The 12,716-nt window shown below is 38.4% G+C and overlaps 1 protein-coding gene across 3 annotated transcripts in view; it reads left to right on the plus strand.

The window, feature by feature from the left end:
* The window catches only part of LOC150086818 (centrosomal protein of 83 kDa-like), a 173,621-nt gene that overhangs the window by 137,486 nt on the left and 23,419 nt on the right, over positions 1 to 12,716 (plus strand). For all 3 annotated transcript variants that reach the window (XM_090371589.1, XM_090371588.1, XM_090371590.1), the window contains one exon: positions 9,652 to 9,752. In XM_090371589.1, coding sequence (XP_090227715.1) covers positions 9,652 to 9,752 — 101 coding nt within the window. The remainder of the gene's footprint in view (positions 1 to 9,651; positions 9,753 to 12,716) is intronic.

Below are 12,716 nucleotides of genomic sequence, written 5' to 3' on the forward strand. Positions count from 1 at the left end.
AAATAAATATAGCGTTATAACTGTGTTAAGATACAAGTTTAAGGTTTTAATTTTGTTCTGAAATTGTAATTTTATTGACATTTAAATCGAAATCATGACTCTGACCAGAGCAGCAAAGCAAAAGGCTCAAGCTAATGGGAGTGCTGTGACTCAGGGGAGAACTGAGGGGGGCGGTTGCCCCCTGAATCACGGCCTTTTAAGATGCACTGTTTGCTTGATGTTTGCGGAGCAATCGGGTACGGGACATGATACTGCCATGGGGGATGTCTTTGTGTGTGCACGATGCAAGGAGTGCAAGGAAATTAGGCGACAACTCGGCGTTGTTATGGGCCTATATGAGACCTTGAAGGACAGGGTGGATGCCCTCGAAGGAAATAAATTGAGGGGCCCATCAAGCTCTCAGCTGCCCACATCAACACCAGAGCTTGGACTTGGTCATCTTGCAACACAGAGGCAGCCCCCAAGGCAGAATGCGCTGGTCCAACAGGAACTAGTAGTTGTTGGTGACTCAATTGTCAGGGAAACGGGGAACATGCTTTGTAAAAAGGATAGGTGGAACAGGACCAGGGTATGTCTGCCAGGGGCAAAGGTTGATGACATTGTAGAGCAGATATCATCTTTTAAGGGCACAAAAGGTGATATAATTGTACACGTTGGCACTAATGATATTAAGAGTAGGAGACCAGCGGAATTACTTAACAAGTACAGGTCACTGTTGAAAAAAAGCCGTGATGTAGGGTTGAATTTGAAAGTGTCTGCAATTCTGCCCAGACACGATAGGAGGGAGTATATGATGAGAGCCTTGTCGATCAATTCGGCCCTGGAAAGATTGTGCAAGGCTGAAGGGGTAGAATTTTTTTCAGCCTGGACTGTACTTGTTAACAGGAGAGATTGCTTCTACAGGGATGGGATACACTTAAATAGAAAGGGTGCAAGAATATTTGCTGATGCTATCGAGGCAGTGTTAGGTGGGTCGGAAAACTGCTAGCTTGGGGGGAGACAAAGACTAATGGATTAACAGTAGCCACGGGCAGAGGTGAAAGAGATTCTTGCACTGCTTCTATTGGAATGAGCAGAAGCCTGAAAAACAAGATGCAGGATATTTCAGAGACTGCTGGAAGTCATTGCGGTACAAGTAAACACATGGGTTGTGTTAGGGTAGCTAAGAATAGAAACAGGTGCATGTATACTTGCGTGTACACTAATGCTAGGAGTTTAGTAAATAAATTTGATGAATTTGAGGTATTACTCAAAACATCAAAGGCAGATATTGTTGGGATATCAGAGACGTGGTGTCACACAGATATAAGGAATGCAGAACTGGAATTTGGGGAGTACAACGTCTACAGAAAGGATAGACAGGATAGGAAGGGAGGAGGGGTTATGCTATTAGTTAAAAAACACATAAAATCCAAGGAAGTGAAGCCAGTTGACATCGCTGGACAGTGCAGTGTTGAGTCAGTTTGGTGTGACATAAGCATAGGTAAATCAAAATTGAGAGTAGGAGTGTGCTATAGGCCTAATGACTCTGATGAGTATAATAAGATACTGTACAGGGAAATAGAGTGGGCCAGTAAATCAGAGAGTCTTATAATGGGGGATTTTAATTTCCCAGATATTGACTGGAATTTGTGGGTTGGTCACTCACACACTAGCAAGGCTTTTGTGGATTTATTGGATGATTGTTTTCTACACCAGCATGTTCGGGAGGCAACTAGAGGGAGTAATACTCTTGATCTGATTATCAGTAGTGATTCTTCATGCATTAGGAATCTGCAGATAAATGATAAGTGATCACAGTGTGCTGAAGTGGGATTTACTCAAGGAGGTAACTACCATCAGAGGTAAAGGGAAGGGTTTTTGCTTTCGTAAAGGAGACTATGCTGGTCTGAGACAGTATTTAAATTCTATACAGTGGGACCAACTGATGATGTTACCAACAGCAAATTCAAAATGGGAAGCATTCAAGGAACTAATCTTGGAAGCTACCAGGCTTTACATACCAACCAAGAAATATTGTTCAAGGTTCAGGCCTAAATGGTTGTCAGATGAACTAATGAGACATATGGCAGAGAAGAAAAATGCATGGGATACATACAAATTAATGGGTGACGTGGAAGCCTATGATAGATATAAGTTGGTCTGTAACCAAGTCACAAAGGAGATTAGGCAGGCAAAGGCAGATTATGAGAAATCCTTGGCAAAGGATGCAAAGAAAAACAGAAAAGAGTTCTTTACCTATTTAAACTCAAGAAGGAAAGGGATGAATCAGATTGGTCCACTGGATGTTGATGGTTCAACAGTTGAGGATCCAGCTCAGGTGGCTAACAATCTAAACGAGTATTTTGCATCTACATTCACACATGAGGAGTTATTCAGGAAGGGGAATGTCGTATGTGAAGTAAACATTGGCAGTGAGCTAGATGATTTTCTAATAACTGAGAGGAAAGTGGAGGAGAAATTGTTGAGGATAAACATAAAAAAGGCACCCGGGGTGGATGGGATCTATCCAGTTATATTAAAGGAGGCAGCAAAGGAAGTAAGCAAACCCCTAGCCATAATTATGAGAGCTTCTTTGGACTCAGGGGAGGTACCCATGGACTGGAGATGTGCAAATGTAACCCCAATTCACAAAGGAGGATCAAAGGCTGACACAAGTAATTATAGACCTGTTAGTTTAACTTCGGTTCCAGGAAAATTAATGGAGGCACTGGTTAAAGAAGCACTGCAGGATCATCTGGACAAGAATTCAGTTATAGCTCAGACACAGCATGGGTTTGTTAAGGGCAGGTCTTGTCTGACCAATTTGATTGGATACTATGATGTAGTCACAAAAGAACTGGATGCAGGGAATAACTTTGATATTATATATTTGGATCTTAGAAAGGCTTTTGATACTGTTGCGCATGGAAGACTGCTGCACAAATTGGAGAAGTGTGGCATTCGAGGCAAATTGCTGCTATGGATAAAGGGATGGTTGAGTGGCAGAAGACAGAGAGTGGTAATCAATGGACACTGCTCAACGTGGACTAATGTTATTAGTGGAGTTCCTCAGGGTTCAGTGTTGGGTCCATTGTTGTTTTCTGTATTTATAAATGATATTGATGATGGTGTATCAGGCTTAATGTCCAAGTTTGCAGACGATACAAAGGTTGGCAGGGTTGTTAAGGACACTACTGATACTATGCTGCTGCAACAGGATCTGGAAAGGTTGAGCAGATGGGCTGAGAGGTGGCAAATGAAGTTTAACATTGACAAATGTAAAGTACTACATATGGGAAACAGTAACCCCAGATCAACGTATCAACTCTGTGGTACTACGCTGACAGTGGTAGAGAATGAAAAGGACCTGGGGGTAATTGTGCAGGCAGATATGAAGTTCTCTGAGCAGTGCAGACGAGCTGCAAGAGTAGCTCATGGTGTCTTGTCAATGATATACAGGAATTTTTCTAGCAGGGACAGGGATGTGATTATTCCCTTGTATAAGGCATTGGTCAGGCCACACCTTGAGTACTGTATACAGGTCTGGAGGCCTCATTTCAAGAAGGATGTAGAGCTGCTGGAACGAGTACAGAGAAGGGCAACAAGATTAGTGAATGGAACAAAGGGTTGCTCTTACGAAGAAAGGCTTAAGTTTTGCAAATTACAGAGCCTGGAGACTAGGCATCGCCGAGGTGATCTGATAGAGGTGTACAAGGCTTTGAATGGCTTGAGCATGCTCAATGCCGATGGAATTCTTCCTCTTGCTCAGAATAATCACCTGAGAGGGCATAAATTCAAATTGAGGAAGGACGGATGTCGGATAGATGTGCGGAAATTCGCCTTTAGCCAGCGGGCAGTTGGTTTGTGGAATAGACTTCCATCGCTTGTTGTTGAAGTTGATAGCCTAAACAAATTTAAGGCTCAGCTGGACAGGTATTTCGAACGAATTGAGGGGTGAAATGGGAGTAGTGGTTGTTTTTTTTTTTTTTTTTTTCTTTTTTTTTTGACTGATGCTGAATAAGCTTGCTTTCTTGCATCATATGCCTCTACTAATGCTAATGCTAATACTGGAAGCCTGATCATTCATAGTCTTCTACATTCCCTCTTCCTTCTAAAAATCTTTTATGCCATCCAAACGTGCAAGCTCTTGACATAGTATCTTCCCTATAAATTTGAAGTAAACTCATAACTTTCAGTTGGTGTTTTCTTTAGTTTTGTTCAAAATTTGTGTTTGATTTGTTGTTCAATTCTTTTGTCTGTCCTCCCCCCCCCCCCAGAAAATTGGAATATCACAAAGTATTGAAAACCTGTCTCACTGCAAACAAGTAAGAGTGTTGGAACATGACTTGGCAGACAACTAAGGAAAGGTTCAAGGTCAACTGCTGTGCCTTTGTTTTACAGGTGGCACTTGGTGTGTAGTGGCTGTCCATGCAGTCTTGTTATTTGGAAGCCACACCTCCATAAATGTAATTTTCTTATCACATGATTTTTTAAGGTTGTGATCAATTGTCGCTTATATGAAAGGTTTTGTTTCTTATGAAAATTATTGCTAGAACCTCTTGCACTGGTTGTTTGATCTTTGTCAAGAAACCTAGATAGAAGTTGATAGAATGGCCCAGGATGATGTAATGGGAAACAGTATTTGGTTTGATGATTATAGCAAATTTTATATTTTATTTTGGTTGTTCTTTGATTCACTTAGCCTACTGGCAGTTGTATGAAATCATATATACGTTGGGAAATCTCACATAATTATATGCAAGTCAAAAATTTATCAAAGAAACACCTCACACAAGTTTTTGTATGCAGTCATACATAATATTTGCACGAAATATTCTATGTTGTGTGAAATTTAATTTTAAACATAAAGATAAAACAAATTACTTTTCTATTTATACTCTACAGTGGGCACATAGATTTAACTGAAACAAAACATTGCATCTTTGTCTTGAGAACATCAGATTCTAAATTATATTTAAAAAGAACCTAAGAGGGTGGTTCAATAAAGAATTGCCCTGACCTAGTTGCAGAGGTGCTAGCCTGTTGATTCTTGACACAGGTTTTAGTCCTTTTCTATATAGTCACTGTGCAGATTTACAAATTTTTCCCATCGATGGATGAGGCTACGGATACCATTTTTGTAGAAGTGGTGAGGTTGGTCTTTGAACCATGACTCTGTTGCAGAAATGAGTGTCTCGTCATCAGGGAAGTGAGTCCCCTGAAGAAATGATTTGAGGGAAGGAAACAAGAAGTCTGATGGTGCAAGATTGGGTGAGTAGGCTGGATGGGGCAGTATTTCATATCCACAAGTGGCCACTTGTGTTGTTGCAATTTCAGAAGTGTGAACTGGGGCATTGTCTTGAAGCATTCTCACACCTTTGGACAGCATGCCACGCCTACATGTTTTGATTTTCTCCCATAATTTTGTTATAATAGGCACCTGTAATTGTTATACCTTTTGGCAGGTAATCAGTCATTATTATACCTTTCTCATCCCAAAACACTATCAGCAAGACCTTTCCTGCGGACACTTGGACCCTTTCCTTTTTGGGGGGGGGGGGAACCATGATGTTGCCATTCCATGGACTGCTTTTTACTTTCATGGTCGAAATGGTGTATCCAACTTTCATCTTGAGTGATTAGATGAGAGAAAAAGTCTTCCTCATTTTTTTGGCACAGGGCTAACAACTACAGGCATACCTCGAATAACGAATAGGATGCGTTCCACAAAATTACTTCGCTAAGCGAAACTTCGTTTTCAGAGGTAAAAATACTATGGCCAGAATAGGGATACGTTCCTACGTAAAGAAAATGAAAAGCTTTTTTTTTCGAACAAAGAAAAGTTTTATTAAATAAACAGTCAACTTACATACAAAGTGAAATCACATTTTAAAATATGAGTCTAAAGTTGATTGCTTATGCTTTTTTTCTCTTTCATTTAACAATTGCCTATACGGAGTTATTGCATTTAACACTGATCGCTTAACAATAAAACTTCTTCCTAAATCAGGATCATTTTCACTAAAAAAATTAAAACGTTTTCAATGTCATTTAAGGACCTTTTTGAAATCTTTGGTTGTTAACACTTTTTCGGCAGGAACTGCTTTAACTTCGTCTTCATTATCTTTGTCTTCGTTGCTAACAAGGTTTTCTAAATCTTCCACTGAAAAACCATCATCTTCTGCATTCAATAAATTTCTAACATCCTCTTCATCGACATTTTCGAAACCTATTGATTGAGCCATCTGGATAACTTCATTTCTAATTTCTTGGATGTTATTTTCTTCTTCTAGTACAACTTCTGGCCATATTTTGCACCAAACTCCATGTAAGCATTTCTTAGTGACTTCTTTCCAAGAACTATCAATGTTTTCAATTGCGTTTTTAATGGTGTAGTTTTTCCAAAAAGTTTTAACCTATCATTTCCTCTATCATCTGTCATTTCCTCTTTATCCTCTAGTTCAGTTAAATTGCTTAATGTTCGACGCAGATAATAAGATTTAAATGATGCTATTACTCCCTGATCCAATGGTTGAAGCAGGGAAGTTGTGTTTGCTGGAAGAAACAACTTTGACAGGAATGCATGTGTCCAACGTGTTAAGATCAGTAGGATGTCCCGGAGCATTGTCTAACAACAAAAGAGCTTTTTTTTCAAAGTTGTTTTTTTGACAATACCGTTTTACTTCAGGACAAAAGTGGTTAACAAACCAATCAGTAAATAACTCCTTGGTATCCCACGCTTTTCTATTTGCTTTCCATATTACAGGTAAATTCATTTTTATGTTACCTTTTAATGCCCTCGGATTTTCTGAATGGTAAACTAATAACAATTTTAATTTATAATCGCCAGAGGCATTTGATCCAAAGAGTAACGTTAACGGTCTTTGGCTGCTTTGAACCCAGCAGCTGATTTTTCTTCAATAGAAATGAAGCTTTTTGTTGGTAGCCGTTTCCAGAACAAACCGCTTTCGTCAACATTGAACACCAAATTTGGTGGAAAATTTTCACGTTCAATTATTTCGTTTAGTTTTTCTGGAAACTTCTCCTGTTAATTTTACCCTATGAATCCTGGCCCGTTTTTTAAATTTCTCGAACCAACCACGAGAAGCCCCAAAGGTTTCCGTAATTTCTTCAGTTTGTTTAGATTTCAGGTGATTAAACTGGAATATTTTTTTATGTTAAATGGGGCTTGAAATTGCGGACTTCGTTATATCGAAGCTTCGTTATCAGAGGTAACGTTAACCGAGGTATGCCTGTATTGTGATTTCTGTTGTCGATCAGCCTTCTGGAAACCAGTCAATAATTGGTGAATCCTTGCACTCAATTTCCGTAGATGGAGTTGGTCATGAAGGACTGTTTCGACAGAGCCCACACTAATCTTCATCTCCTGGGACAATTCACGTACAGAGATCTGGCGACTTCCATGATTAACGACTCCACTTTTCTGATCGTGCTCTCATCAATGGATGAATGGAGATGACCTGGAATGGGCTCAGATTCTACAGATTTCCACCACACCTAAGCCGACTGGGCTAACCGAGTGGGTAAAGTACCTGCCCGGCAACCCAAAGGTCGCGGGTTCGATTCCCGCCTCGGGCTTGGATCAAAGTACTGCAAAAACCTTGGGAGGTGCAATATGGCCACAGAAGCCGATGCGCTAACAACTACCAAATCAAAAAAAAAAAAAAAAAAATCACCACACCTAAACTGTCTATGGCAGTGCTTCACAATGCCATAGGATGGGGCTTCATCCTTATATACAGCAGTCATCTCCTCGCGGACTTCTTTAGGAGATTTTCCCTTCAAGAACAGATATACCAGATTACAGCTCTGGCTTCAACTGCAGCGCCTCCGTAGCCAGGTGAGAAGGAGCAGCAGTGCGTAGCACATGCTTCTTGATTAGACCGGGGTTAGAGACCGTCACCACCAAATACGGAGGATGCGGAAAGGTCAGGAACTGACCACCGCATATTCCCGGAGCAACATGGCCTTAGTTGCTAATGCTCCTAAAAACCAAATAACAACAACAACAGCTTCAACTGTGTCCATGATGCTACTTTGTCACACGTTCAGCTCTGTAAGAGAAAAACAAATCAAGACACAGGGCTGAAATTTTACACCTTTAGTACAGAGATATGTATGATGCCACACACAAAATATCATGACTCTGCGATATGTGGAAATATGTGAGGGCAATTCTTTATTGAACTACCCTTGTACTACATGTTAAATAAATATAGCATTATCTCTACATTAGCTTCATAATTTTACTTAATTTTTCCCACTGTCTTGCATTACTCACTGTGTGTTATTTTAGTAATTTAATTAAACAAAATTATGATATAGTGAATAATGATATCAGACTTCCAAGAAACTGAAATTTGTTACTTTTTTTTTTTTCCCCCTGGGAGGCCCAAATAAGAGTGTCAGGCTGCTTTTAGTAGGTTAGACCTGGTTGTGAAAATCTTGCCAGGATGGTGACCTACAGTAGAAAAATCAAATAAAAGCCTTTAGTGTCAATAAAATTCCTGTTATCCAAAAATTTTGATTATCTGATTTTTTTTTTTTTTTACCTTATTCAAAACAATTTACATGAATATTTTAACCTACAACTTGACTCTAAAAAAACCAAAATTATCCCATAAATACATTATAAATGAAGCAAAGAAGTGATGCAACTTCGGTATAATACCAACCACACTGATATGCATAACTTCACTATAAAATAAAAAGAATTAGTACAAATTCACCATTACATAAATTACTGCAAAAAAATATTTATTCAATGTGTGGGACATTTTATTTTTTCAGAAAACTTTTTATGCATCACAGCATTGTATGAATGGCATTATATAGAAGCGGCATGGATGACTACCCATCCTGTTTGTCCTTTTTCATAGATGCATCAAGCTTCTTATTTATTTATTTATTTATTTTTTTTTTTTTTGATATCCCTTGTTTAAATTTTTATTTGTATAACTTTAACTTTTGATAAACAGGAAGATAAATTTTTTATAAATTATAAGTTTTTATTTATTACTTATAAATGTAATAAATAAAAACAAATGTTTTTTTCTGTACAGTTCAATGAAGTCTAATAAATTCTTTGGAATTTTTTCACAGCAGTATACAAAACTATACAAAGCATTAACTAGACATTAGTTTTAGATTGCTTTCATAACCATGTGGCTATGCTTGTGGATGAAATCTGCACAGTCTACTACCTACTAACGTTCTATTTTATTTGTATTTATACCAACCGGGCTAGCCAGGTGGGTAAAGTGCCTGCCTGGCAACCCAAAGGTCGCGGGTTCGAATCCCACCTCGGGCTTGGAACAAAGTACTGCAAAAACCTTGGGAGGTGCATTATGGCCACAGAGGCCGATGCGCCAACAACTACCAAAAAAAAAAAATATATATATATATATTTGTATTTATTGAATCAGCAAATTACCGTAATTTTCCCTTTTTACCTTATATAGTTAGATTTAAAATTGATTATCCAAAAACAGTGATAAACTGAAAGATGTTTTTTCTCACTTGTTTCAGGTAACCAGATTCTGTATGAGATAAGTTATCTAAAGGCTGTTTTGCTAAAAATGATTAAATTTTATATGTATATATTTCAAGCATACAGTACATTTTATTTATTTTTTATCCTTTTTTTAGAAGGTGAAAAAGTATGGTCAATTAATCAGTAAGTTAAGGAACAAATTAGACCTTCAGAATGCACATACTGAAGAGCTGGAAGTAGAGAGGGAGATTCTCAAGTAGGTTGCATTATTTTAAATTGCATAATTCAGCATGTCGGGAAAAAAAGTTTAAAAAATAATATATATAGTGATAAGTAGAGAGGAAAAGAATAAAAGAACCTTAAAAAATAGGAAGAAGAGAAATAAAAGAATAAATAATGGAGTTAAAGAAAGAAAGTGAGAGAAACAGAGTGAAGATAACTAATAAATAATGCACAATAAAAATTCATCAAATGAGGATGTTTCCACACAACTTACAAAACCGACCTCTCATCAGGTGCCAATGGCTGGAATTGCAAGAAAAATATCAACATCATATCATCAGTTCTGATGTAAACCACACGCCAATGGGTAAAAGCATAAACATTATTGAGAATAAACTCTACCCCAAGGTCTAATGACCATCTTTATTCTATCCCAAGGTCTAATGACCTTGGGATAGAATAAACAGTATCTTGGGGTAGAATTGTTTATTCTACCCCAAGGTCATTAGACCTAATGACCTGGTTAATCCCTTGTTCCCTATTTGTAATACTGTACCACACATAATATACACATTGTTCAGAGCAATTTAGCATCTAATCATCTCACCTAGAGTCCTATAAGCTGCACTCATTTACTAACAATAGCAATTATTTTGCCAAATTTAATAACTGTAATAATAAAATATGTCTCACATGCCCTTATATGCATCCACAGCATTATACTGATAATTCTATTGCACCTATGTTTTGTAAATTACACAGTGTCATATACCTGATCACCTGCAGAACTTGGCAACATTAAGTATATTGGACAAAACAGTAATAATTTACATTTAAGGATTAATTTACATAAATCTGATATCAATAACTTAAAAATAATATCACTGAATGTGAGATTGAATTTTGACATTTATCATTACCATTAGTTGAGGCATATGATGCAAGAAAGCAAGCTTACAGCATCAGCCAAAAAAAAAAATCCCTTTCAATTTCATCCATCTGATCACTCCAAATGTTTGTCTAGTTCAGGTTTAAATTTATTTAAGCTATCAACTTCCACAACAACAGATGGAAGTCTGTTCCAGCAATCAACTACCCGTTGGCTAAAGGTTAACTTCTGCACATCTATTTTACAACTGTCTTTCCTCAATTTGAATTAATGCCCCCTCAGATTCTTAATCTGAGCAAGTGGAAGTATCCCAGCAGCATTAAGCCTGCTCAAACCATTCAAGTCCTTGTACACCTCAGTCAGATTACCTCGCAGGTGCCTAGTCTCTAGATGCTGCAACTGACAGAATTTAAGCCTCTCCTGGTAAGCGAACACCTTTGTTCCTCTCACCAATCTTGTTGCCCTTCTCAGTACTTGTTCTAGCAACTCTACCTCCTTCCTAAAATGAGGCCTCCAGACCTGTATACAGTACTCAAGTTGTGGCCTGACCATTGCCTTATACAAAAGGATAATCTCTGCTATCCTTGTCTCTGCTAGCAAAATTCCTATATATCATTGACCTGCTCTGGCAGCCCATCTGTACTGCTCAGAGAACTTCGTATCTGACTGCACAATTATTCCCAGGTCTTTTTCATTCACCTCCCTGAGTGTAGTACCAGAGAGTTAGTACATTTCTCTTGGGTTACTGCTACTCATATGCAATACTTTGCATTTGTCAATGTTAAACTTCAGTTGCCACTTCTCAGCCCATCAGCCTAACTTTTCTTGATCCTGTTGCAGTAGCACAATGTGTTTTGTGTCATTAACAACCCTGCCAACCTTTGTATCATCTGCAGACGTGGATATTAAGGCTGATATACCTTCATCAATATCATTGATAAATACACAAAACAACAATGGGCCCAGCACCGAACCCTGGGGGAGAACTCCACTAATAACATTAGTCCACACAGAGCAGTGTCCATTTATTACCACTCTCTGCCACCTCCCACTCAACCATCCCTTTATCCATTGCAGTAACTTGCCCTTCTGGAAAGGTAACTTCAACAATAAATTGGTATTGGCAAGGTTCAGAATTGGACACATTCACCATACCCATCTCTTCTTGCTACTGGGAGAAAATCCACCTCAGTGCTCATCCTGTCAGATGCAATCTGGTGTGTCCCTTGTATTCATCCATTCGATTAAAAACTTTCCGGTCACTCTTAACGTTGAACATCTCATCTAATTTATTTCATATATTAGGAAATTAAGCCGATATACAAGAACTATTCATATATTGAATAGTTTATTTACAGGCAACGATATGTTGCCTGTAAATAAACTGTGAACAGACACAATTTGGCCTCAGTAGCCCTTGTGTCGTTAATCCCAATAACAACAACAACCCATCCAAATTAGCAGTTTTCCAACCCAAATAACACTGCCTTGATAGCATTAGCAAATATTCTTGCACCCTTTCTATATAAGTGTATCTCATTCCTGTAGAAGCAGTCTCTCCTGTTAGCAAGCACACAGACCATGCTGAAAAAAAGTCTCTCCAGGGCCGAATTGATTGACAAGGCTCTCATCATATACTCCCTCCTATCATATCTGGGTTGAGTTGCAGGCACTTTCAAATTTAACCCTCAACTCATAACTTTTTTTCAGCATTGACCTGTACTTGTTAAGTAAATCTGCAGATCTCTTACTGTTAATGTCATTAGTGTGCCCTTAAAAGATATCTGCTCTACAACGTTATTAACTTTTGATCCCCGGCAGACATAACTAGTCCTGTTCCGCCTATACTTTTTTGCATACTATATTCCCCGTCTCACCGACAATAACTAGTTCCTGTGGGACCAGCGCATTCTGCCTTGGAGATTGATGCTGTGTTGTCTGATGCACAGGAGCAGGTCCAGTTCTGGTAGGTGCACAGTGCATGCACGCAGGTGGCCAAATCCCTAGAGTGGCTGATAGTGCACTTTAAAGAATAAAATTAAAATGCAATTTAATATCATTTTAATATAGTGGTTGGCGATGAAATAGCGAATGTGGCATTGTTAATAA

This window comes from Mastigoproctus giganteus, chromosome 4 (genome assembly GCF_048544385.1).
Source record: "Mastigoproctus giganteus isolate SK-2022 chromosome 4, ASM4854438v1, whole genome shotgun sequence".
In the NCBI taxonomy this organism is placed as follows: domain Eukaryota; kingdom Metazoa; phylum Arthropoda; class Arachnida; order Uropygi; family Thelyphonidae; genus Mastigoproctus; species Mastigoproctus giganteus.